The sequence below is a fragment of the Equus caballus genome, chromosome 10 (assembly GCF_041296265.1).
Source record: "Equus caballus isolate H_3958 breed thoroughbred chromosome 10, TB-T2T, whole genome shotgun sequence".
Classification (NCBI taxonomy): Eukaryota; Metazoa; Chordata; class Mammalia; order Perissodactyla; family Equidae; genus Equus; species Equus caballus.
In genome coordinates, this window is record NC_091693.1 from 83,164,536 (window position 1) to 83,190,428 (window position 25,893).

At 35.7% G+C, this 25,893-nt stretch overlaps 1 protein-coding gene across 3 annotated transcripts in view; it reads left to right on the forward strand.

Annotated features, from left to right (window-relative positions):
* Nucleotides 1-25,893, forward strand: part of LAMA2 (laminin subunit alpha 2) — a 541,014-nt gene that overhangs the window by 258,443 nt on the left and 256,678 nt on the right. For all 3 annotated transcript variants that reach the window (XM_014734836.3, XM_070223794.1, XM_070223795.1), the window contains exon 12: nt 1,280-1,453. In XM_014734836.3, coding sequence (XP_014590322.1) covers nt 1,280-1,453 — 174 coding nt within the window. The remainder of the gene's footprint in view (nt 1-1,279; nt 1,454-25,893) is intronic.

Here is a 25,893-nt window from a genome sequence, read left to right on the forward strand (position 1 = left end):
AAACGGACATCTAGTCTAACTTCCTCCTCTTGTTTGTAGACTCCCCCCGCCCCCTCCCCCAGACTGCTCCATTAATAGATCAAAGTTTCATGGTTAGCAGAGAGCAGAGGTGGCACTCAACCTTGGTTCTCCGAAACTAGGTCCACTGATATTTTCATTTCAGAAAGTCTTCTGGAAAGAACTTCCTCTGAATCTCACTGTGCTGTCTTAGATGGCCTGAAGGTGATGTTGGAAAGGGACAAGAAGGAAGTAATATATATCTTATTGTCTAGCTAGCCAATAAGTTTTTACCTGGCCTGTCTTTCTCTTTTGAGCAGGGCAGTCCCAGCAATTCCACAGCTTTGGGAGATGCGGAATCAAGTGATCTCTACATGAAGAAATTTTTTTAAATATTTCCTCTATGTATCATCACCGTTACCATTCTGTTCCCCGCTCCCACATCACCAAACAGCTCACACACAGCTAGTGGGCTCCTGGTAGCTGCAAAACTAGTATCCAGTATTTTGGTAGGACAGTTTAAATTAGAATTGTAGCTGTCTACCTGCCCCTGGCTGGAATATAAGATGGAAAAGCAAATCATCATGTGTTCTCTAGTTCCTCCTTCGAGTTTCCTTTCTTTTCCGGGCCAAGGATCTAGGCTATGAGTCCCTATAGCACTTCTGACCTCATGAGCAGGAGTAGGTACAGTATTGTGAGCTGTGGTCACAGCAACAGGCTTGTGGATTTAAATGTCCTTAAGCCTCACAGTTGAAATTAAAATAAATGGGTAAAGGAGGAAATACTGAATGAAAATCCACCTTTCAGGCACTGGCATATCTCACTTCTTTTCTTCCTCTGCTTTACAAATACATGTATAACACCTTCTGAAATAATCTTTTCCATGAACAAAATGAAATTACTGGTGGAGTGAAAAATATGAAATTCAAAGTCCAGCTATAAGATAACCTATATAACATTATACACATTGTGTAATTTTGAATGAATTTATATTTTTGAGAAAGAGGTATTTGGAATCAATTTTTTTCAAAAGTATTGGTTCAATAAAAACAGATTATTTCATATTGCCATCCAAACTCCTAGAAACATCAAGAAAAAAACAACGAGCACCTATAATGAGTACATATGATAAATTTAATGATATTCACAACATATTTTTCTAAATATTTATCATTTTTTTTTTATTTCCAAAAAATGGACACTACAGGAATATGGAAGACAAAAGAGACTGATGGATTTTTTTTTTTTTCCTCAGTGATGATGATTGTGTGTTTTCTTCCAGATACAAGACATGAGTGGCTGGTATCTGACTGACATCTCCGGCCACATTCGCGTGGCTCCCCGGCAGGGTGACTTACATCCACCTCAGCAGATCAGCATCAGCAGCTCGGAGGCCCGCCGTGCCCTGCCCCAGAGCTACTACTGGAGTGCCCCAGCTCCCTACCTGGGAAATAAAGTAAGTCCATGTGGCGTTTGCTTCTTGCTGCTTTGCTTTAACTGATCAATAAAGAGAATGGATTTTATTTAGTATTTCTTTAGAGAAAGATAAGATCAAGTATATACTGTATTGGATTGCCAGAACCAACTAAATCAGATGGAGTTGGATATTTCTCCCAGGCCCCATGGCCACGGCATCCCATAGTAGACAACTATACATAGTTAGTGTTCTGTGTAAACTTTTTGAATGAACGAATAAATTAATGGAGCCTTTAGGATATTTTCGAAAAACAAATTGTAGATAGTGGAAGAAACTTTGCTGTGTTTACTTGAAACGGCTGTTTTTCTAGAGCTGTCTACGATGCGATACTTACTGAAGTTTTCTTCATCCATTTCTATTTCACTTCAGAACTGATATTCAAGAGAGCTACTTTTCTACCTTGTGTGAATGTTAATTGGAAATGAAATTTATTACATACCTAACTTAATGCTTGCCGTGGAAGCTTATGTAAACAACATATTTCCTGGAGCTCAGAAAGCAAGTTACCCTAAAAGAAGTGCCAGATTGAAGGCACATGTTTATTTTAAAGCCCACTCACACACACATAAAAACACACACAGATAAACAAATGGAGCAGTCTCAGAAATGCAGGCGCTTTTTACCCCCCGTTTTGGATTAACTCTGCCTAGATGGGTGCCTTGATTTTTATCATTTTATTTTATTTGACTTTGCCTAATAATTTGTTGGAAAGAAAATTTGGTATAGTGATTCTAAATCTAAAAAACTTCTAAATCTAAAATAACTTGCTTGTTCTGTGAAAATTAATACCTTGTCAGCTGACAAATTATCTAAGCACAGCAGAAACTGTGACGGTCACAGAAAAATCCCTTAGCAAATTGATACTATTTAAGCCTACTTTCGACCTGTAAGAATGTGTTATTACTTTTGAAGAAATCTTCATTGATTAAACAAATAAAAATATTTTTATAGTTAGTGGTTCTCTTGCATGGCGTGTGAGGATTGAGATAGAAAAATTTAGGAATTCGTATGCTACTCAGTGAATGGGAACTGGTGGTTTTAGCTGATTGAAAAACTAATTCATGGCCAGTTTCTTACTTTTTAACAGTCTTCTAAAGGCTATTATGAAAAATGTGTAAATGAATAAAACACATTTTCAATGAATATGAATTTTAAAAGAGAGAGTGTATGTTCCATAAAATTATACAGCTGTAATAAAAATCTAATTAAACTTTTATTTGCAAGGCCCCTTGCAACAAGAAGTCATTCTATCCTATTCAATTTAGGAACCTCTTATATTCCCAATAAGAATAAAATAGCACATAAGACTTGAATGCCTATAGCTTAATACTGCCAAGAAAAAAAAATACATACATAAACTGTCTTTTTTCTTTTTTCTACTGCTCTGAGGGGTTCAGAGAAGAGCGGGGTCAAAACTGGGTTAGTTTTGGAGTTGTTATTTTTCTTATGATGGTGAAATTTATTTAAGGGTAGCTTATAATAGAATATTCTTTACCATATTTTCCATCATTTCTTCTTTGGTCATAAGCTTTTTCTTTCTGTTGGCTGAAAATCAAACTGACAGAAGGAAAACAAGCAAATGGGATATTAAATAACATCAGAGGAAAGAATTTGGATATCCTCTTCATAGCCTTGGTTCCCAAAGATAACTTCCCTTATCCTGGCTGAACGGTTTCTTATAACCACCCACAACGAGCCACTTCATATTCCCCCCCAGATCCTTTTCACATCAAAAAGCTGTGCTTGCCCGTGTTTCAGTTCCCATTCAGTGAACAAAATAATGGTAACAGGGTGTGCAAATTGTTTGTATGGAAGACATTTTTTAATGCAATGTGGAAACCCTTGGTGGTTTCCTGTCAGATATCTCAGTATGAATGAAACAATTTGCCTTAATAACTGAACCATATAAATTTTTGATACTACAATAATACTGAAACTCTCACAAATTACCACTGTACATCTTAACTGTCATGTCACATCACGTAAATTATAGTCGTGATGACATGCTTAGCTTGGTTGATTTACTCTCTCACTAAGGAAATGGAAAATTGCAGGGCCTTGTTTATAAATTCAATAAAGCCACTTTTCTAAATAGTTGAGGCTAAATTCTTTACCAGTAATTGCTGTTCGAATCAGAGCCTTTGCCAGAATCTGACAGAAATAGTCTATCAAGAAACTGGTGCATCTGCTTAGATACTGAATTTCATTTAGATCCATGAGGCTGTGGGTACGTAATCTTTCCTCTGCTTTTTTAGTGTCAATTCATAAGTTAAAAAAATATTTATGAGATGCTATTAGCTTTTCCTAAATATTTATATAACTCATTTTCAAACATTTTCCAAATCACTTGTTTATAAGGCTACTTATAACAGAAGGGAGACGTGCTCTGCATATTACATGATAATGAAGATACCACAAGCTCTTCCTTCTCTTTTTAGGAACCTAACCCCAAACAATAAAACTGCTGTCACGTGGAATTCACTTTGCTAACATAGAGGTCCTCCTGATCCTAATCAAACTCAAGAGCGCTAGCCAATTTAGCAAAGGAGTACTTCGTATCCGAAGAAACATTTTTATTGACTACAGTGCCTCTCTGGAGTAATGAGGAATACCTAAGTGAATCTAAGTGTGTATGTGGATGGTAAGCGAGGCCCAGAAAAACAGTGCATTTTTATACTGCCCATTTAAAAAATTTCCACCATGTCAACTAGGAGTTAGTTCCTCAACAGCAATCTTGAAAATGTTTTTTTCTCATTTGTGACTGAAGATTTAGCACAATTAACACAATCAAATGTTAATCCTCCCCCCTGCCACCCCTTCTAGACAGTCAAAGAGCATTAACTCAGGCACCCACAGGGCTTGCTAAACAGCATTTCATTTTCAAATTGCTTGGCAAACGTTAATGTTTGGCTTTGGGACGTTTGTTTAAGCCTGGATCTAGGAAGGAGCTGGGGACGAAGAATCCTGCTGCTTTGCTACAGGCTACAGCTATTCAGAAACAGAAACAGTTTGCGTATTTCAGAGTTGGAATAATTTACTCCTTTCCTAAAGCAAGTGCTACTGGAACATTGAAATAGTCATTTACTTAAGGTTACCCTAGTGGTCTGGAATAGTCACTGCAGCTTGCAAAAGCAATTCTGTTCGCGTCTGTGGAGTTCCCTGAGAATCTGGCTTGGCCTGTCCACAGTTCCTGCACTACCATTAAGGTCTGAAATTCTGTCTGAGCACTGTTAAATTAATCTTATGTGATTTGTTCTTTAAAAAATAACGTTTACTTGCTGCAACATTATGCTGCCTTTTTCTGTTTCTAGTTTAGAGAATCTTTTAAATTGTTTCATATAGTTGCCAAGAATACCTATAGCCTAGTTTAAGATGCACATTATGAGTCTGCTGAAAAAATAGCATCTGGCTTCTAAAAGCAATCTCTGGTACTTCTTTGTTGTGCTTGCTTGACTTTCAATTCTGCCTGTCAGATCCCAAGTTAAAGCTGGGGATTTGAAGGAGATTGATGACTGAGATTTACAGGACAGGGTAGTTCTCTTTACATAAAAGGAGCTTAACAAATACTTTATGATTAATGCTACACACTTAAGAACAACAAAAAATAGTTTTGATTAGGTTGCTCAGAAATGACTCTCTAGTGAGATTTAATGAGAGTTGAAAGATGATTTCAATCTTGGTTAAAAAAATTTAAAAACTCACTAACAAGCATGATCCACTCTTCTTTTAGCAACGTAATTTGTCTTTATGACTTCCTTGCTCCACATGCCTCAAGATTATTCAAAAGTAAAGTCCAACCCTCTCCCCCATCCTTAACTTCCTCGGATTTAAGTCTTGGATTAAATGGAATAATTAAGAAGGTATTTATATGTGGAGAATGGCATGGCCATAAAAGTAAATAGGATAAATCAGCTGTGATTGAATTTTTATTCCATAAATCAGATCCCATCACGAATGATTTGATAATGGAGTAGTACCAAAAAAAATAAATTAGTAGCCTAGCATAAACTGACTAAATTATTAGGAGTAAAAGAGGAAATGTATTTATTAAAAAGCAAAACAAGCCAAGAACTCATTTACCGCCCATAGTTATGGTAATGTCTACTAGAGAGTGTTAGCCCAACTCCAGGTCAAACAGGAAAATCTCTTAATCTTATCTATCCTTGTCATTATATTATCTTGATATTTTTCCTAATTAAATTTATAAAACACTGATTCTAATATTGTAAATGATTATATAAAAGGTGATTTTAATATTCATGTGCATTGTTCTGTTTACAGTGCCTTATAATGAGATACAATAGGGACAAAGTTCAGTTTTTAACAATTGAACAACTGAACAAGTACTAAATAGGGGAACGTTCAGTTTAAGCACAATTTTATGAGAAAAATATAGGAGTTTACTTAACAGTAATTTCAGTGACTCCACTTTGCAATATGATTGCCAAGAAAACTAACATAATCTAGAGCTATGCTGATAGAATTTACTGGTCACATCAAGTAAGGTAATGGTTATACATATTCTGCACAAAGCATGCTAACTAAAATATTCAACTTACTGGTGAATTTCTGTTTTTATCTATGTTAAGATACATGACCAAGATCATCAGCTAATAAACTAGTATATCCCAACTAGAAAGAGATAGAGCTAAGACTGGAGTCCAGATGTGTCTCGTCCTTTCCAATTAATCACTTTTCATTCAACTATTTTTATTAGTTCTTGTAAGGCATTTAGCTTCTGGATAGACATGCTTGAGCAGCTTATCCAAAAGAAAGTGTAAGAAAGGAAACAATAAAGATAGAAATTTACATAAATGAAAATTAATGGAATAGAAAACAATATCAATAGAGAGGCCACAAATCCAAAAACTTATTTTTAAAAGGATTACAAAGCTCTTGCAAGATTAATAGAAAGAAAAGTGGGTAAATTTCCACACAAACAATTTTAGAAGTGTAAATAGGGACGTTACTAAAATTACTTTAGAAAATAAAAAGGTAAGAAAAATCATGAAAACTTTATACACAATAAACTTAGTTACTTATAAAAACAAGTAAATTTCTAGAATAATGAAAATTAATAAAACTGACTCAAGGGAAAAAAACCTGAAAAGTCATATGAACATTAAAGCAATTGACTCAGTAGTCAAAAAAATCTTCCCATAAAGATGACACCAGGTCTAATTTCTTTACAGGTGAGTTCAATATTATTCAAACCTAAAAAAAATTCAGTTGTACACAAACTTTCTAGAAAAGAATAATGGGGATTATCCCACAAGTAATTTTATGTGACTTTGTGAAAGTAGGTTCAGACATCCTAAACAGAGCATGGACAATCTGAATCCATAATGCATAAAAATGGTAAAACTAAATCGCCCAACTTACTTTTATCATAAGAGTTCAAGTTGATTTAATATCAGAAAATCAGTTTAAGTAATTGGTCTTATTGACTGATTAAATGAGAGAGAAAAAAGCAATTATCTCAATAGATGTAGAAAAATAAATAGATAAAATTAAATAATGATTCATGATGTTTTAAAAGATTTGCAAAGTAGGATTGGAAAGGTACTTCTTTATGATGAAGAGTATCTACACAAAAATGAATAGCAATATTTAATATGAAATGTTGGATGAATTCTTTCAGATCACAAACATGAAAAAACCTTCACCATGAACGCTTTTATTTAACGTTGTACTGGAAGATCTGGACAGGGCAGTAAGATAAGAAATAAAAGAGAAATCAGAACGGAAGAAATAAAACTGTCATTTGTCAGTGATATGATTATCTGCTTTTTGAACTTAAAAGATAAATTATTAATAAGTGAATCAAGAAGGGACCTGATTATTGTATAAAAGTCAACTGTATTTCTTGCCATCAGCAAAAATCAGTTATAAAAAACACTTTAAAAAGAAGCGTTTTATAATAGCAATAAATATTAAAGTACCAAGGATTAAACCTATGTGGAAAAGCAAAGGGCCAACAATGATCAAAGGAAATCCTCAAGGAAAGCTGGAGATGGGGTTTTAATCAAAACATCTGATATAAAGACTTAGCACTTATTTTAAAAAGATATCATAATTAAGACAAAGTGCCATTGATGTGAAAATAGATAAAAAGATCAATGGAACTGAAAAAGTAGCAGGGAAATATGACATGCATATATGGATCATTGATTTTTATCAATGACGATAGGACAGACCATGTAATAAATGGTTCTAGTACCACTGATTATCTAAAGAGAAAAAAAAATCACTGCATGTCTACTGCACATTATACGAAAAATAAATTCTAGTTGAAACTGGACAAACAGGTAGTGTAAGACTGTGATCCCTGAGAAAAGGGAAATAAGTGAGGAGAGGCTTACCATTGCCCCAGATTTTTCCCTGGGTGCAGTTTCCAAGAAGTGCACTGAGGGAAAACTCAAACAGCATGGTCTAAAAGACAGAGACTGGAGCTCAGGGAGGCCAATGAAGCTAGAATATGTGGGACAGAATATTAGAGAAAAGGGATCTGGAGAGAGACAGAGACAGAGTGAGGGATCCAGATATCTGTCAATGTGTAAAAGGAAACTTCCAGCCTGGCTGAGTATTGAGTTGAATGGGAGAAATCTACCTGAGGCTGATGGAATAAATACCAAAAAGTACTAGGAGAAAATTCCTGGAGCTAACACAGAGCTGGTAATAGTTCGTTTTCCCACCACCTGAACTGGACCATCTTCATGATGGAGAGGACATCAGATAAGTACTCAGAGAGTGTTGTCTTAGGAGAGGGGCAAAATTAGCCCCAGACTACAGGCTGCTCTGGAGTCCTCCCAACAAATCTTAAAAGCAAACCTTATAAGAAGCCAACTTATTCCAAGTAAATTAACTGCTTGCCAAAACAAAGTCCAATACTAATCGATTAATTACAACACAATCCAGCACCCAACAATGTAAGATTCATCATGTCTGGCATCAAATCAAAAATTATCGGGCATGTAAACATGTAGGGACACATGAACCATAACCAGGAGGAAAATCAGACAGTGGAAACAGACCCAAAAATAACAAGAAAATCATGCCAAGGTACATCAGAATCAAATTATTTAAAAAAAAAAAAAGCAATGATAGAGATAAAGAGCTATCTTAAGATCAGCTGAAGAAAAAAATGGCACATTATGTATAGAAGAACAAAGATAAGAAAGATAGAAGGTTCTTGTCAGACACGATACAAGCTAGAATACAGTACAGAGATATTTTAAAGTATGAGAGAGAAAAGAAACAGCAACAACAAACAAACAAAAACTATCAGTCTAGAATTCTTTACCAGGTCAAAATATCTTTGAAAAGTAAAGAGAAAACGAAGAATTTTTCAGAGAAATACGGACTGAGATACATTTTCACCAACACATCTGCACTAGAAGAAATGTAGAAATTTCTCCCAGTAAAAGAAATATGATAGCAGATGGAAATTTGTCCCAATAAAAATAAATTGAGTATCAAAAAGGGTAGGTAACACTGCTTTCTCCACTGGTTGCCACCTAATAGAAGACCTCAAACTCGTCATCTCTTTAACCCTATGGCTTAACACAATGGTTTTTGAATGAATAACAAAATACACAAACTTAAAATAGAATTTCAGGCACTCTTTGTATAAAATTTTTTTCAAAATTGTAAAAAGGAAGACTGTGCCATAACAAGAACATCAAAAAGCCTTCCTTCTGCAAGCTACCTTCCTTATCTCAAAACTCAAGAAAGCAAAACCAGCATCAATTTGAAAGTGTTTCCATCAAATCTTAGCGTAAAACATTACGATTTTTCTATATCCTTTTCAATAACACTTTACACCCATGTTCCATGTGCAGCTCAGTGGAGAAGCATAGGGGACCAATGGAGTGCTGGTTCTGACACACTAGCCCGAGTCCTCGTGGGACAAACCCCCAATATTCCTGCCTCTGCCACTTCCAGTAGATCTGACCCACCAACTGTTGTAGTTCAGTGGGGCAGTATGATGCCATTTCTGAACCTATCATGGCCAGAGTGTTCTTCATATACTGAGTTTTTGGTTTCTTGTAGTTAGTTTAATTGTTAGTAGTGGGAGAAGAGCAAGGTGAGAGGGAAGGCCGGGACACAGATATGTATAGAGGGACAATGGTGTGAAGACACAGGGAAAAGACGGCTATCTACAAGCCAAGGAGAGAGACCGGGAACAGATCCTTCCCTCACAGCCTCCAGAAGAGACCAATCCTGCTGACACCTTGATCGTGGACCAGCAAACTAGTACATTGTTTTCTTTCTTTCTTCATTTTCATGAGAATAGTTGAAAACTATTATTTTTGCAAGGGGAGGCTGTGGTCAGTTATTTTTAGTGTTTTGGTCCTTAACGCCTTTCACAGATCTGATTCAAATGCTGGATCTCTGGCTTGTTAGTTTTGGGATCTTGGACACATCCCATAATTTAGTTGAGTCTTACTTTCATTATCTGCAGAATGAGAGTTCCAGCACCCCCTCAGAAATGTGCAAAGCCCTCAAAATGCCCTTAACACACAGAAACTGTTCGATAAATGTCAATTGCTTTGTGAGTTTCTGTGGTTGTTTGCTGCAGTAATTTATATCAGAGGTAATCTTTATATCAATAAAAGACATTTGTTAAAGAACACTTTGTCCCCTGCCTATTTATTGCTATCAGACATAGCATCTGGTGGTGGTAAGGACAGGATATCATTAAAAATAAAATTGGACAATTACAGAGAGTTAGTTTTAGCCAAGTAAGTAGATTGTTTGACTTAAACAGCAGCTTTGTAGCAACGTGAAAAAATTAAATCAGTTAGCTAGCTTTTTGAGAGACCTGCAGAGTGTTTTGCATTTTATCTTGAAGACTCCAAAATAGAGCTAACGAGCATCACTTCATGTCTTTCCAAGCATATAATGTGATAAGGATCTCACTATTCCTGCTTCACTGAAGACTTAGTGTTTAAGGGGATTTGAGATTTCTATCCATCAATAACTGATTAGAGAAGTAAATTTTATAAGCATAATAAACATAATCAATACTCAGCAGCTATAATGTAGCTAGTTAAAATGAGCTCGTTAATGTAGACCCCAACCCAATATGACTGGTGTCCTTATAAAAAGGGAAAATTTGGAGGCAGACACTCATACAGGGAGAACGCCACGTGAGCATGAAGACAGCCATCTACGAGTCAGGGAGAGGGACCAAAATAGATCCTTTCCTCACAGCCCTCAGAAGGAACCAACCCTGTCAATACCCTGATTTTGGACTTGTAGCCTCTAGAACTGTAAAATAATGAATTTCTGTTGCTGAAGACGCTCAGTTCGTGGTACCTGTTATGGCAGCCCTAGTGAACTAATACAAATAAGAAAATGTCAACTTTTTTAAAAAATTCCATAATTTTCCTTTTTGCTATAATTTATAGCAAACAAGAAGCTAATCTCTCTAATATCTAAAAGAGTTCTAGAAATTGATAAGAGAAAGACCAACAAACCAACAGAAAAATGGGCAACAGGTAGGAGTGAACAGTTCATAGAAAAGGAAATACGAATGGCTCTTAAGTGTGTGAAACTCTGTTCAATCTGACTCATGATATGGCAACGACACTGAGAAATCGCTTACCGTCTATCTTAGGAAAGACAACAAAGTGGATAGTGCCCAATTACTGAGACTTTAAAGAGAGAAAGATTCTTATATGTTAGTAGTGGGGATATTTATTGATGCAGTCCAAGAAAACCAATTTAGAAATCTTCACCAGAGTTGCCAATGCACATATGCTTACCTATTTATTTTCTGGGAGTTTATCCTACAGGTATATATAAACATGTGGAATGCAAAGTTATTCATTCATAAATGTTTGTGATAACCACAAAAATGTCTATCATTGAGAGACTGACTAAATGAGTTTGTGGATGTACATGCAATCAAACACTACAAAACTATAAATAAATAAGGAAAGAACTTCTTTGTATACTAATATGGAATGATCCAAGGTATATGGCTAAGTAATTAAACCTGGAAGCAGAATAGTGTATATAGCACTACCATTTATGTAAAAAATAGTGGCAAAAAAGGATATATATTTGTAATTATAAGGTTACGTAGCTATTTAGAGTCACAGCTAGCATTTGAATTGAGGGGAATTTGCATTAGAGGCTATCTGCTGCCCCACTCAAGAATAGAATATTGCTAAGGTTGTAAAATAGGATATTTTAGGGGCCAGTCCGGTGGTGGAGCAGTTAAGTTCACGCACTCCGCTTTGGCGGCCCAGGGTTTGCCGGCTCAGATCACAGGCATGGACCTACACACTGCTTATCAAACCACGCTGTGACAGGCGTCCCACATATACTTAGAGGAAGATGGGCACAGATGTTAGCTCAAGGCCAATCTTCTTCAGCAAAAAGAGAAGGATTGGTAGTGGATGTTAGCTCAGGGCTAATCTTCCTCAAAACAAAAGAAGATATTTTAACTAGAACTGCCTTTATTTTTTATTTTAATCTGTTATCAACTATTACTTTTCTACTCTAGAGTTTGTTATAAAAATTATTACTTTGATATGAACACTTAATAAGTATTAAGTGCCCTAATCCTATAAACTAAAAATTGGGTGGCTTGCTCAATTAATCACAAGGATTCAGGTAGCACTCTTATCTTTCCAGATAGTTCAGGAAGAATTGTTTTTGTCTGCAGGGCCTGCTGGGGAAGCATAAAGCTTACACTTTCATTCCTAAGGTCTTCACATTGCTTCCAACAGTAGTCGTCGAGTCAAAGCAGGTGCTCTCTCTCCTACCTTTTTCTGAAGCTCTCCCTCTCTTACCTGGGTCTGAGATTCCAAGTAGTTAAAATCCAATATTTGCCACATGGAAAAAGGAGCTATGTGATAAGACCCCAATCTGAAATGATGAATTATTAAACAGGTAGTTTGTTGGGTGATTGAAAATTACCTGCAAAAGAGTGCTTATCTCCTTGAGGCGCGTCGAAAGCTGACGGAATTGAGCCAATTAGACTGTCTCTTCAATGAGTTGTGACCTCTCGATAGTAATAGCTTATTATGATGATAAATGAACCCATCTCTCCAACGGAAGCCTGAGTACACACTTCAGCAGTTTCCTTGAATCATCCGGCCATTACCTTTCAACTTCACATCGACAGCAGTGACAGCCACAGGAGCAGAGAGCATGCCTGACTAGACACAGATGATTGTTTTACTCAGATGAATATATTTACAGATATTTCCAAAGAAATGGGAGCTCCTTATGCATTGTGTTCACACTTGAAATATTTACCATATGACGTTTCCTTTGTTAGGAAGAACTCCTTTCTGGCTACGTCATTCTGAGATAACTAGGTTTTGGGTTTTGATTTTTTTTTTTGGTTTTTATTTGCTGTTTTCAATATTTGCATTTCTTATTCTTATTGGTTTCCTGATTGAGCAAAATTTCAGAATAAAAGTGTTTTCTTATATTGACAATGTTAGTAATATGCAGACAAGTGTGTATTTTTAATTAACTAATTTAATCCTATTAAATTTCACAGTTGATATTTGATGTGGGTTGGGGAAATCACTCACAGACTCCTTTTTATTTGTAGAGAACTTTTGTAAAGATTGTTGGTTTAAGAATCACACGGTCCCATGGCTGAGTGGTTGAGTTTGCGTGCTCCGCTTCCTTGGGCCAGGGTTTCGCTGGTTCGGATCCCAGGCAGGGACGTGGCACTACTCATTGGGCCACGCTGAGGCGGCGTCCCACATAGCACAACCAGAGGCACTTACAACTACAATATACATACACACATACATACATGCATGCATACATACAATATACATACATACATACATACATACAATACAACTATGTCCTGGGGGGCTTTGGGGAGAAGAAGAAAAAAAGATTGGGAACGTGTTAGTTCAGGTGCCAATCTTTAAAAAAGAAGAATCACACAAGTGTAAATAGGTTAGGTTTTGGTTTTTCATTTTAAGGAAATGTAAAAAATTCTTTACGTAGTTACTGAAGTTTGATATCAATTTCCTTTATTCTGCTATAGTGATATTTTTTGTTTGAGGACAAAGTGTTATTTATTGTTTTTATAACAAAATACAATCTTCTAATTCTTCATGAGTATTAGACAGATATAAGCTGCTTACTTCCCAAATAAATTCTTGAAAAAAACCTATTCACAAGCAAACCTAAGTTTATGAAGTTCCTGCAGTAAGGGGAACACCGGCCACCTTGACAGAGTCTTCACAGTGTATCAGAAGGTGAAGAGCAGGGGAGGATAGTCCTGGGTTTTAGGGGAAAGGTTGGGTGATTTCGAGGGGGATCTTGCATTGCAGGCGATTGGGCAGAGTTTATGATGTCATAGCCTTGCATGTGTCACAAGGGCAAGGCAAGAGTCTTGAAACGAGTGTTGAACAGCACGCAGTTAGTCTATAAGCAGGCTGGTTTAGATGGGTCACAGTCCAAGAACCAGGTTTTCTTGGAGCTTGTTCACAGAATATTTTAAAATGGGGGTTGGGAATGATGCTTGTTCCCAGGATAGTTTAACACAGGAACAGGGAATTGTGTTGGCTTTAGTTCTTACAGACAATCGCTGTGTGATCATAGTACAGTTACTTAGCTTTTCTGTGCCACTTTTTTCTTATGTGTAAAGGAGAGATAATATTGATACCCACTTCACAGAGTTATTTTGAGAATTAAATGAATTAGCACATAGACAATACTCAAGACAGTGCCTGATAAATAATAAGTATTCGTTATTTTTAACTCCAACTGGGCCTAATTTGAGGTCAGACATTATTCAATCAAAATTTTAGAAAGGTTACATACACACACACGCACGAAAGAAAGAAAAAAGAAAAGAAAAAAAGTACAGAAAAATAAAGAAATAGAGCAAGAGAGAAATAGAGCAGGACAAGATAAGAAGATCCGTTCATATACATTTAATTTTTAGGGAATTTTGATTTAGAAAGTAACTGTCTATTGGTACTTCTTTTTTTTAGTCCAAATCCATCAAGAGGTGGTCTGGTCTTGGAGTAAATGCCTTTTCTCCAGTTTTCCTCTCGGGCTGGGTTTGAAGTGATCGTCAGCCTTGGGGTTCTGGAAATAAGTCCTTTATAATGAATTGGAACTGGAGAGAACACACAGCTGAAAGCTTCGCAGGCCATTGAAGCTCCTCGAGCCCATTTCCTTCCTTAAGCTTATTTTCCCCCATCGTCACAGGAGGAAAAAACAATTGAGTGGGCTTTGTTCTTCTTGTATCAAATAGTTCCAAATTAAGGTGTGATGGTTTTCTACAAAAGTCAAAATGCTTTCTTTTGCTTTTTCTTTCAAAACAAGTGTAGAGATAAAATTTGAGTATGTTAATACCCAATCATAATTCTGCTGTTGATCGGAGACTTTTGAAACTTCACACAGGAAACAAGAGAGTGGTTTAATGTTTCTCACTATCTTGCAGACATTTGGAGGATGGTGGGTGGAATAAGTGTTTGAAACAAGAAATGATTTTCTGGGGCTGACCCTGTGGCCAAGTGGTTAAAGTTCTGTGTGCTCCCCTTTGGCGGCCCGGGTTCAGGGCTTTGGATCCCAGGTGGAGACCTACTCCACTCAACAGCAATGCTGTGGAGGTGTCACACATACAAAAACCAGAGTAAGATTGGCACCGATGTTAGTTCAGGGCTAATCTTCCTCAACAAAAAAAACAAAAGAAGAAGAAGAAGTGATTTTCTGTTGTGCCAAACATGAGAACCTTGTGCTTGGTGAAAGATATTTTGGCTGAGGAACGCATGAACTATGCTGAGAATGAACCTCAGGACAGCTCGACCCCACAAGGCTTAGCAGGGACAAGGTTCCACTCCATGTCCCTGACTTGTGCAGTACAATATTTTACTTAAAAGAGAAAAGCCATGTTAAGGAGTTCAGCAAAACCGTTAAACTAACTCTTTCTTTTAAACTCTAGTTGTAGCTACACAGTCTCTCAAGAGTGGTGCTCGGGTCCCTCCATATCAGAGTCATCTGGGGTCTTTATTGAAAATAGAGATCACTGACCTCTACCCTGGATTCACTCAGTCAGAAGATCTGGGAGAAATGTGTGGAAATCTACATTTTTAACGACCTCCCTAAGGGATGCTTTATCCATAAAATTTTCAGGGCCACTCTATTGTTACTTTGAAAAATTACTGATGAAGTATCTGTAGATAATTTTTGAGACCTAAAATTCCCAAGGCTAAACAAAAAATCCTACAGCATGCCTGAGACTGAATTCAGAGTTTGACTTTCTTACCCAATAGTTTGGCCTGTACAAGGGAACCCCAAAATAACCCTTTCTTAGCCATCACAAAATAAGTAAATCCAAAGCTATTTATCAAACGCATTACAAACAGGAACATGTGCACAACACACAAATATACATGTTCACATTGGCAGAAAGTGAATCTTAGAAAGAAGCTGTTTTCTTTTTTAATAGGAAGTCTAAAATGCACTGCCATTAATATCTGCAATGAGGACACTTGGTGGGACCAGAATAATACATGAGGGTTAGTGACGCATTCAGATTCTAGAAGAGGTTCCTCTTCTTTCTGGATATGTGTTAATAGTTTTGCCATTTGAGCTCTGCTGCCCACTGGCCAAGTATAAACACAGGCAAGACCCTTAACTTCATTGGGGGTCAATTCTTCATTGCTGAAGTTGGGGTTTTGGTGGTGTTATAATTTCTTAGCAACAGAACCTATTTTTCAAACAAAATCTAAATTAGAACGTGCAAAATCAAGAAAAATGGTTCAAGTGGATGACAGGGCCATTGCTGGCTCCAGCGGGAGACAGGAATGGTACTGATTCCAATGATTGGCAGGTCTGGTTCTGGTTATGGCAGATGACGGGGCCAGGAGCTCTTACTGCATTGTATTCCCATGGCCTCATCTGTGGTTTCCCCAAAAGAAATCTAAGTTTTGCAGAAATCTGGTATGAAGCAGACCAGATGAATTAGAAAGTCTACTACAGATTTAACATTTTATGATTCTAACACTGAGTAGAATCATATAATCAATTGACTGCTAACAATGAAATAATAACTCAACAAAGTATAGTAAAGTGACTACAAGACACCAATTGAAAAGAAAAAAATGCTTCTCAGCTGTGCTATTGTCCATAGCCAGATGCATTGATGATACATAAGCCCAGCCACAGAACATTCAGGATGTGTCAGAGCAAAGCAACTAAAATGATTCAAGACACTGAACAGTCAGTGTGCAGCCCAATCACTTCTTACCTAGAGTACAGAAAAAGCCATCTAACTTTCTTTCTACCTCCAGCTTCCCAAATCTAATACTTTATTCACATACCTGAAGGAGGGAGATCTTTATAAAACTCTAACATGATCGCCTCAGTCCGCTGTTTAAAATCCCCCTGTCTTCAGGATACAATGAAATCTCTGAGACCATTTGGGACTTGGAGCTCAGGAAGGAGTCCTGTGGCACAGCCACTAAAACGCCCATGTACATCCCATGCCCTCTAGTACTCTCCTATCTCGCAGTTTGCTTTTGTCTGAGATTCCCTTCTACCATTTTCCTGAGTGACTAACTTCTATTCATGCTTCAAAATGTAGTTCAAGCATTGCCTTTAGTAAAAGACTTTTCTGACCACCCCTTCTCCCAGCACCCACTGAGTTAGGCCTTTTCTGCACTTTTCCCCTGAGACCTACACCCAGTTTGCAGAAACATTCCTTCCTCACTGTCAGTTCCTGGATGCAGCTCAATTCTGTTCCCGTTTGTTCCTCTAGGACTTAGCAGATTGCTCTGGGCAGTGTAGGAGCTCAAAAATTCCTAGTTGAGTGAATAAATGAATACTCTGGGTGACTAGTGATTATTTCTATTTTCATAGAGGAAACATAGGTACAATTCTCCTAAATAAAAAAGTTTGAAATCTTAGAGAAAGTACTTGGTTGGAATTTCTTCAGAAGTGCCTGTCTGGATTTTCCAAATATTTTTTAAAATAATATTGAGATCATTTAAGGCCACGTCCATTCAGAGCCAGACGGATGTCCTCATAATGGTTTGCCAAATTCTTTTCTAGTTCTCAAATTTTGTGAGCCTGTACAGCATTGTTTGTGTAAAAGTCTTGTTCTTTGTGGGTCAGGAGGAAGTTAAGATGTTTTGGATATTTACATAGAAACAAAGAATTTCAGAACTGGAAAGAACTGGAGCAGTGTTCTCTTAAATGGTTTTCACACTGTGTTCTATGTGGTCCTCCTGTGCTGGGGCAGAAGGTAGGACGGAGCAGATAGGGAATCCCTTTCACTCTTAAACCAGGGCGATTTTATTTATCTTGCATGTTGAGAATAGTGGAACGGAACATGGAAACTGAGACTCTGAGAAACGAAGTCACTTGGCCCAATATATAGCTTCTCCCGAGACCAGGCTGACATTAGATTTATGACCTCCTGACTTCCCTGGAGATCTCTTTCCCTTTTTTCCTATGCAAATGTGAAAAAGAGTAGGCTATTTACTTTATGGTCAAGGTAAGTCAAAATCAAGACACTTGTTTTCAAACATCAATTTAGAGTTCATGCCATCAAATTAAAGAAGTTTGTTAACTAAGTTTGAATTGCTTTCCCTTAGGAAGCAGCTGCCTTTCAAGATAATAAAATAAACAGCTACAATAATATTTGGTCAGCTGTGGCTTTTAATTTAAATGTTTGACTTAGTGCTGTTTAGTCTGCTGGATTCCAAAATATTCTCTGTGAGAGAAGCATACACATTTTAAAGCATTTCAAATGTTTATTATGATGTCCAAGGCCTGGCTGTCTTTCTATCCCTCTGCATCCCCTGAGCAGACATGAAATTGCTTTGGCAGCACATATTTTCCAATAAACATATTACTTTCATAATCTAAATTTTTTAGAAGAAGTGACAAAGATGAGATAGACCATTTTCTTCTTTACTGTCTCCATAGTTTTGCCATTCCAGGAATGTCATGTAGTTGGAATCATACTATATGTAGCCATTTCAGAGTGGTTTCTTTCGCTTAGTAATATGCATTTAAAGTTCCTCAGTGTCTTTTCATGGCTTGAGAGCACATTTCTCTTTAGTGCTGAGTAATATTCCATTTTCTGGATGTACCACAATTTATTTATCCGTTAACCTACTAAAGGACATCTTGATTTCTTCCAAGTTTTGGCGATAAAGAATACAGCTGTTATAAACATTTCTATGTAGGTATTTGTGTAGACATAGATTTTTGTGTGGACTTAAGCATTCAACTCCTTTAGGTTGTGTTGGAAGAGAATATTTAGTTTTGTAAGAAGCTACCAGTGTTCTTTTAATGTGGCTGTGCCATTTTGCATTCCTAACAACGATGAGTGAGAGTTCCCATTGCTCTACATCATCACCAGTATTTAGCGTTGTCAGTGTTTTGAACTTTAGACATTCTAATAGCTGTGTAGTGCTATCTCATTTGTAATTCCCTAATGATGTATGATGTTGAACATCTTTTCATATGCTTATTTGCAGTGTGTGTAACCTTTGGTGAGGTGTCTGTTCAGGTTGTTGACTTTCTTATTGCTAAGATTTAAGAGTTCTTTGTATATCTTATATACAAGTTCTCTATTAGATACATCTGTTGCCACCATTTTTTCCCAAAGTGTAGCTTGTCTTCTCATTCTCTCAACAGTGTCTCTTGTAAAAAAGATTGTTTTTAATATTAGTAAAATCAAAATTAGCATTTTTCTTTCATAGATTATGCCGCTGGTTGTATCTGAAAAGTCATTGCCAAACCTAAGCTCATCTAGATTTTCTCCTGTGTTATCTTACAGGAGTTTTATAGTTTTGCATTTTATATGATCCATTTGGAGATCCATCAACCATTATGAGTTAATTTTTGTGAAGAGTGTAAGGTCTATGTCTAGATTCTTTTCTTTTCTTTTTGCATGTGGATGTCCAGTACCAGCACCATTTGTTGAAAACACTATCCTTTCTCAACTGAATTGCCTTTGCTCCTTTGTCAAAAATCAGATGAGTATATTTGTTTGGGTCTATTTCTGGGCTCTCTATTCTGTTCCATCGATCTGTTTATCTGTTCTTTCATCAGTACCACACCGTCTCGATTGATGTAGCTTTATAAGATCTTGAAGTTGGATAATGTCAGCCCTCCAACTTTGTTTGCTTTCAATATTATACAGGCTATTCTGGGTCTTTGACTGGTCATATAAACTTTACAATCAGTGTGTATATATCCACAAAATAACATGCTGGGATATTGATTGAGATTGCATTGAAAATTGGGAATAACTGACATCATAACAATACTGAATATTCCTATTCATGACCACAGAATATCTTTCCATTTGTTTAATTCTTCTTTGATTTCTTTCATCAAAATTTTGTACTTTTCTTTGTGTAGATCTTGACATATTTTGTTAGATCTGTCCCTAAGCATTTCATTTTTTAGGTGCAGATGTAAATAATATTGTTTTTAATTTCAAATTCAAATTTTCATTACAAATTTATAGGAAAATAATTGAGTTTTGTACCATTTACTTCTTTCGATAGATGGGATCAAAGGACTAAGAAATTGACTATATTGCTCTACCTATAATGAGTATCTTGAAAATTCTCAGCTTCCTCTGAGAACTGTAACCTATGTATCTCAAGGTTCTGGGTAAAATGTTGCATACGAAATCCTTGTAAGACTTATCATCTAAAAGGCTAAAGAGAGCCTCAAGAGATTATTCAGATCAGAGTTTTTGCTTCCCAATGGATTCATAATGGGTTATGTACAGCATTTAGCTGCAAATCTAACTCAGTATCAAAGCTTCTGACTTGGACCACTCCCCCATATCCAGAAAGTCGGTCTTTATTCTTTTAGTATAAGTTAACTAGAGATACTGCTTTTCCACTCCATGCCACAATAATGCATTTCTGGAGGGTTCTAGGATGCCAGCCCCTGTATATTTCTCAAGACTGTGTGGTATGATACCAAAAGTGATGGAGTCAAGTAGACCTGATTTTGTTTTTAAACCTAACATTAACTAGCTGTGAGATCTTAGAGAAATTTCTACCTCATATCCTTTGTCACTTTAGCTATAAAATAGAGATTATAAATGCTACTTCATAGAATTATTGTGATGATTTCATTTAATAATACATAAAACGTCTGGTATGTAATAGGAACTGCATAATTATTTGCTCCGTTGTTTTCCCTTGATATTTGCAGGGGAAAAACGACTTGATTCAGTATCCAGAATTATATGACAGATTTCAGTCGACTAACTGACTCTGGAGGAAGAGGTTTTGTCACTTTTTCCCCTTTGGTTTTTAAAAGGTACCTAGAGAAAAATAGAATCAGTGACCGTAAACAATTTGCTGCCTACTGATTTGGTATGAAGAAGGGCAATAATGGTTGGCTCTGACCTACTGTGCAGGGCAAAAAATGAGCTCAATAAATGATAGAAATCATAAATCAGAGAGCAAATTCTTTTTTTTTTTTTTTTTTTTTTACCAATGATGGATAACCATGAAGCAACTAGGAAACAGAGTCTCTGGGTTATACAGCTACAGAAACCTGCAGCTATATTCTATGGAATAAGCACCGTTGTGGAGATGGAAACTTTATTGTTTATATTTTATGAAAATTGTTCTCTTTTGTTTTCATGTCAGTTTGAGGAAAGAATATCCTTGAGGGCAAAATATGTCTTTCATACATTAGGGCTGCCTCGAGCATATTCTGGCACATAATATAAATGTTAAGTAATCCCTATGATTAAAATGATGCTCCTTGGAAGGAGGATGGAGACACATGGTAATCTGAATAGCCTTGAGCTAGTTTGGCAATAAGTAGACTTTTACGTTTCTAGAATATGTAACAAACAGTGCTATGTTGCAAGTAGGTATTATTAATCATTGAAATACAAAAGACATTTTCTTGGGATTATGTAATAATCTACATTACAACTGGAGATATTTATCATGATAAATGCTAGTCTGTGTTGAATCATGGAGGGATATATGAGATCCATTTTCATTGTTAATGGAAATTATGATTTTATTTTGTTAATACAGTGAATACTGACTTAATAAATGATGAAAAGCACTAATATAAAGTGCAGTTCTTAATATTCTATATTGCACAATTAGAAAATACTTTAAAGTTATTGAGAATACTTGGAAGAGATTGTAATTATCAGAAACACATATTATGCCTAAACATGTGTTAAGGACTTTGTTTTGAAATTAGATTTTGCAGCAGGAAAGTAAGCTGCATAAATATGTCCTTAAAACACAGGTAAATACAAAGCGTGTGTTTTGAATACAAAATATACATTTTTAGAATCTTAAACCCATAAGTTACTTCTTTTCACATACAAGTCCCCAAATCTGGTTTCTCTAATCAGTTCATGTCTATTAAGTTTATAATTATGTTAATTGTGTGAATGCACATGAGTACCAAATCATTTGGTCAATCTTAGAAATCTTTCTGGTGATTATCTACTCTTCTTGCATTTGAATTCAGCCTTCCCTTTAAATTAGAGAAATGAGTGACAACAGGCTACCTTCCGTAAGACCACCGTAATCATATAGAGAGCTACACATTACTTTAGCTCAAGAATCTTTCTACTGGAAATGTTCCCACAGTGTTTTCCATGGAGATCATCTGTTACCAAGATGTAAGTAAATTTGAACTTTTCCTCTTTTAAAATACTCAATTCATATTAAAACATGACATGTTTCCTTCTTTGAAACAAGATTGTTAAAAGACCCTTTTGAATATTTTTCATAGAGGAAAATGAAGGCAAATTTAAACAAATGTCAGAGTTTCTGAGAAACCTCGGGATGTAATCCATTTTAGACTGTCATTTGTGGCCGAAGACGGCTTCCTCTCTATGGGCTTAGGGCAGTTCAGGCTCTACAACTTGAAGAGGTGGTTCTCAAGCTCAGATACAAATGGATCTTGTGAAGTTTCTCAAAATGCTTTTCAAAGTCCCAGGAGAAAAATAAACTTGGTCCAGTAGCCAGTAGTTTATGTCCCAGAAGACTCCATGTCAACCTAGTGGAGTCAAGAAGTGTCTTTCTCTCTTTGCCTCTTAGTGGTGTACAAAGGAGAAGATAATTGTCACTTGTAGGCCAACTAGAACCGTCCCAAAGCCAGAAGCTCTTAGCTCTCATGACCAGAATTCATAGTTTGGTTTTCTTTTTTCAAATATCAGAAACACCAAATTTTCATTGTCATAAGGGTCATGACATACTTTAGTATAATTGCAGAAACTACGAGTAATGAGTCAAGGCTTAAAGCACTGAAATGTAGAATATAAACTAGATTAAGACAGATAATATCCCCTGATTCATTATTGCAAATGACATTAAGAACAGCCTTGCTCTTATCACAGGTGGCATGGCAATTTACTCTTAATGTATCAAAAACACAAGTATACATATATTATCAGTAATATAATAATGATATTCCAATTGAAATGTCTTACTTTATCGTGAAAAAGATTCATTTATGCATAGTATTTCTCCTCCTCTCGACTTTCAACTTGCTGGTGGGAAGAACAGTATTTTTTATTCATTTTGTGGTGACTCATTCTCTGTGCTACCGTAGAGATAACAGCTATTCAACCAGGTTTATTGTATTCAATTGAATTATAAATTTCCGAGCTTAAAATGTTTGCTATACATTCAATACACTGGTGCAAATTATAAAGCCTTCCTTGAAACTAGCTAAAATATATTTAGTTGTTAAAATTCTAGGGGAAAAAATGTGATTAAATGTGAACTACCTCCACAGTATAAAATGGCAATAGGCTTCAAGTTAAAATAATGAATTTCTCGTTTTTTTGGTAACATTTATTAAATGCCTATTACAATTCTGTACTTTCTGAAAATTGATTGTAATGAAGAGATCTTGGCCATTATAAAATTGTTATCTAGTCACAGGTAAAATAAATGAGAGAATTATATTCATTCAAATATAGAAGCATCTAACTTGGAGAAAAGATGAATTTATACTTTTAAAACATCTTAGCACTCATTTTCTGTATTTTATGTTGAATAAAATAATATAGAAACATAATATTTTCACTTGCATATGCATAAATTTAGGTATATATTTAAAACTATAATCATTTTTATTAAAAAGCAGTTATCTTTTTTTTTAAAGATTTTTTTTCCTTTTTCTCCCCAAAGCCCCCTGGTACATAGTTGTATATTCTTTGTTGTGGGTCCTTCTAGTTGTGGCATGTGGGACACTGCCTCAGCGTGGTTTGATGAGCAGTGCCATGTCCACGCCCAGGATTCAAACCAACGAAACACTGGGCCGCCTGCAGCGGAGCGCACAAACTTAACCACTCGGCCACGGGGCCAGCCCCAAACAGCAGTTATCTTTTATTGCTAAGTATTTCTATGTAAGGCCTCAAACATATATACCTTAATGGTGGTATAGTGAGAAATGTACTTGTGTATAGTAGAGACTTGCCAATTATCCCTTCAAGAATTTCTGATAATTTGTTAGTTTTCACAAATTTGCGTTAAAATACCCTAATAATCCCCTAAAGCACGTATTTCAAAATATATGGGTAAAAATGTCACCGTAGGTCAGTAGTGTTCAAGAAGCCAGAAAGTATGTGATCCATAGGAGTGTGTGTGGGAAGAAGAATAGGACTTCTCTAGGTGTATTTTATTTAATCTAAAAACTAAGAAAGAATCCAGGGTTTTTTCAGTGTTTAATGTCACTATGTGGATTGACACTAGCCCACTCACTCTGTGGGGCACCGTGCTGTGAAGATGTTCAGAGGGAAAACTTTGCATTTACAAGGTCGGCAGATTTATAGCGGTAACCTCACTTGCTCATTAATTTTGACATATTATGAAATATTGTACTTTAGTTTTGCTCAGTGAGGTTGATTTATGAATTATATAACCTAGTTTTTAACTAAATTAAGACTCACCAAATAAATACATGGGTTTAATACATCCTTTCAAAAAGCTACAGTGAAGATAGTTACGACAAATGCAGGTACAAGAAATACAATTACTCAATATTCCTTTAAATAAGAGCTTTTCCCCAGTCACAAAATAAAGTAAAATAATGACAACATCAAGCCTGACAGAAACTTGGTCAATGAGTGACAAATTAATTGTCTTTCAAAAGCAACTTTTATTATACAGAAACAATTTTGAAAGCAATTGTTCAGAAAGCTTCTATCATTTTGTGGCTCAAATTAATATTAGTCTACCAACCACAAAAACTCTTTTCTGCACTTTGAAACTAGAAAACAGAATTATCTAACCTATTTTTAAAGTCTTCTGAACGGAAAGTTTCAGTGGGCTTGGAACTTTTTTGTTAAATACATTAAAATGCCACATTTTCCAAGTAATTTTCAAGTACGACCAATTATTATAAGGAAATTTATTAGTCAGATTTCAACCAGAACCTAAGATAATTGGTGGAGAGGCTTGAAAATGTGTATCATAATTTAGTATGCTTAGCCAATGATGTAATTCTTATAATGGGACCTATGTATTTTGTGTATGTGTGGTTTCTCTTTTAAGCTGTGAAATCCATTAATAATAAATATTAAAATAAACTGAACCCAGAAACAAATCTTCAAATCTCAATGCTTGGTAATATCACTAATTAGCAAAACAAAACTTTCAAAAATAGAAAAGCATATTTAATTACCTTGCTCTTTCTAAAAAAGATAGTATTATATTGTTGAGTAAAGAGGAGTTTCATATCAATAATTAAATTGAATATTTAAAAATAGTGTTTATTTTATTCCTCATACTTTTAAGCCTTTATCTTTGTTTTTAAATAAATATATAATATATTATTATCATAGCACATGAATATAACATATAAATATATATAAAGAAGTGTATGTATATGTAAATATATGAGATGAGATGTATAAATAAATATATATGTATGGATGTATTATATACTCTATATATATGTGTGTATGTGTGTATGTGTGTGTGTATACATATAGGCCCTAAAAAAGCATTTTTATAGATAAAATTGTAAAACCGAAAGTCTATAGACCCCTGTTCTGGGTAACTATGTAATGCGGTAAATCCAGCCCTAAGAAAAATCTGTGAAATAGATGAAGTTTACCTTTCATGCACAATTAACACCTTTCCAACTGTGGCTCTCCTTCTCCTGGTGATTATCTAGGATTCTTCTACTGCTCTTAATTATTCCATTATATAGTCTTTAGTGCTCAAGATAGACACTTAAGGGAGTAACCATTTCAAAAGTCATTTTAAGAGGGACATTTGATGACAATTTATGTCTTCATTCATCCTACATGTATTAACTGACACCTGCTATTTGGCAGTAACTCTAGTCTCTAAGCAGTGAACACAACAAAAACCTTGTCCTCCTGGAGCTTATATTATAGTTAAAACAGAGAAAATTAATTAGGTAAGTACATAAAATATAGT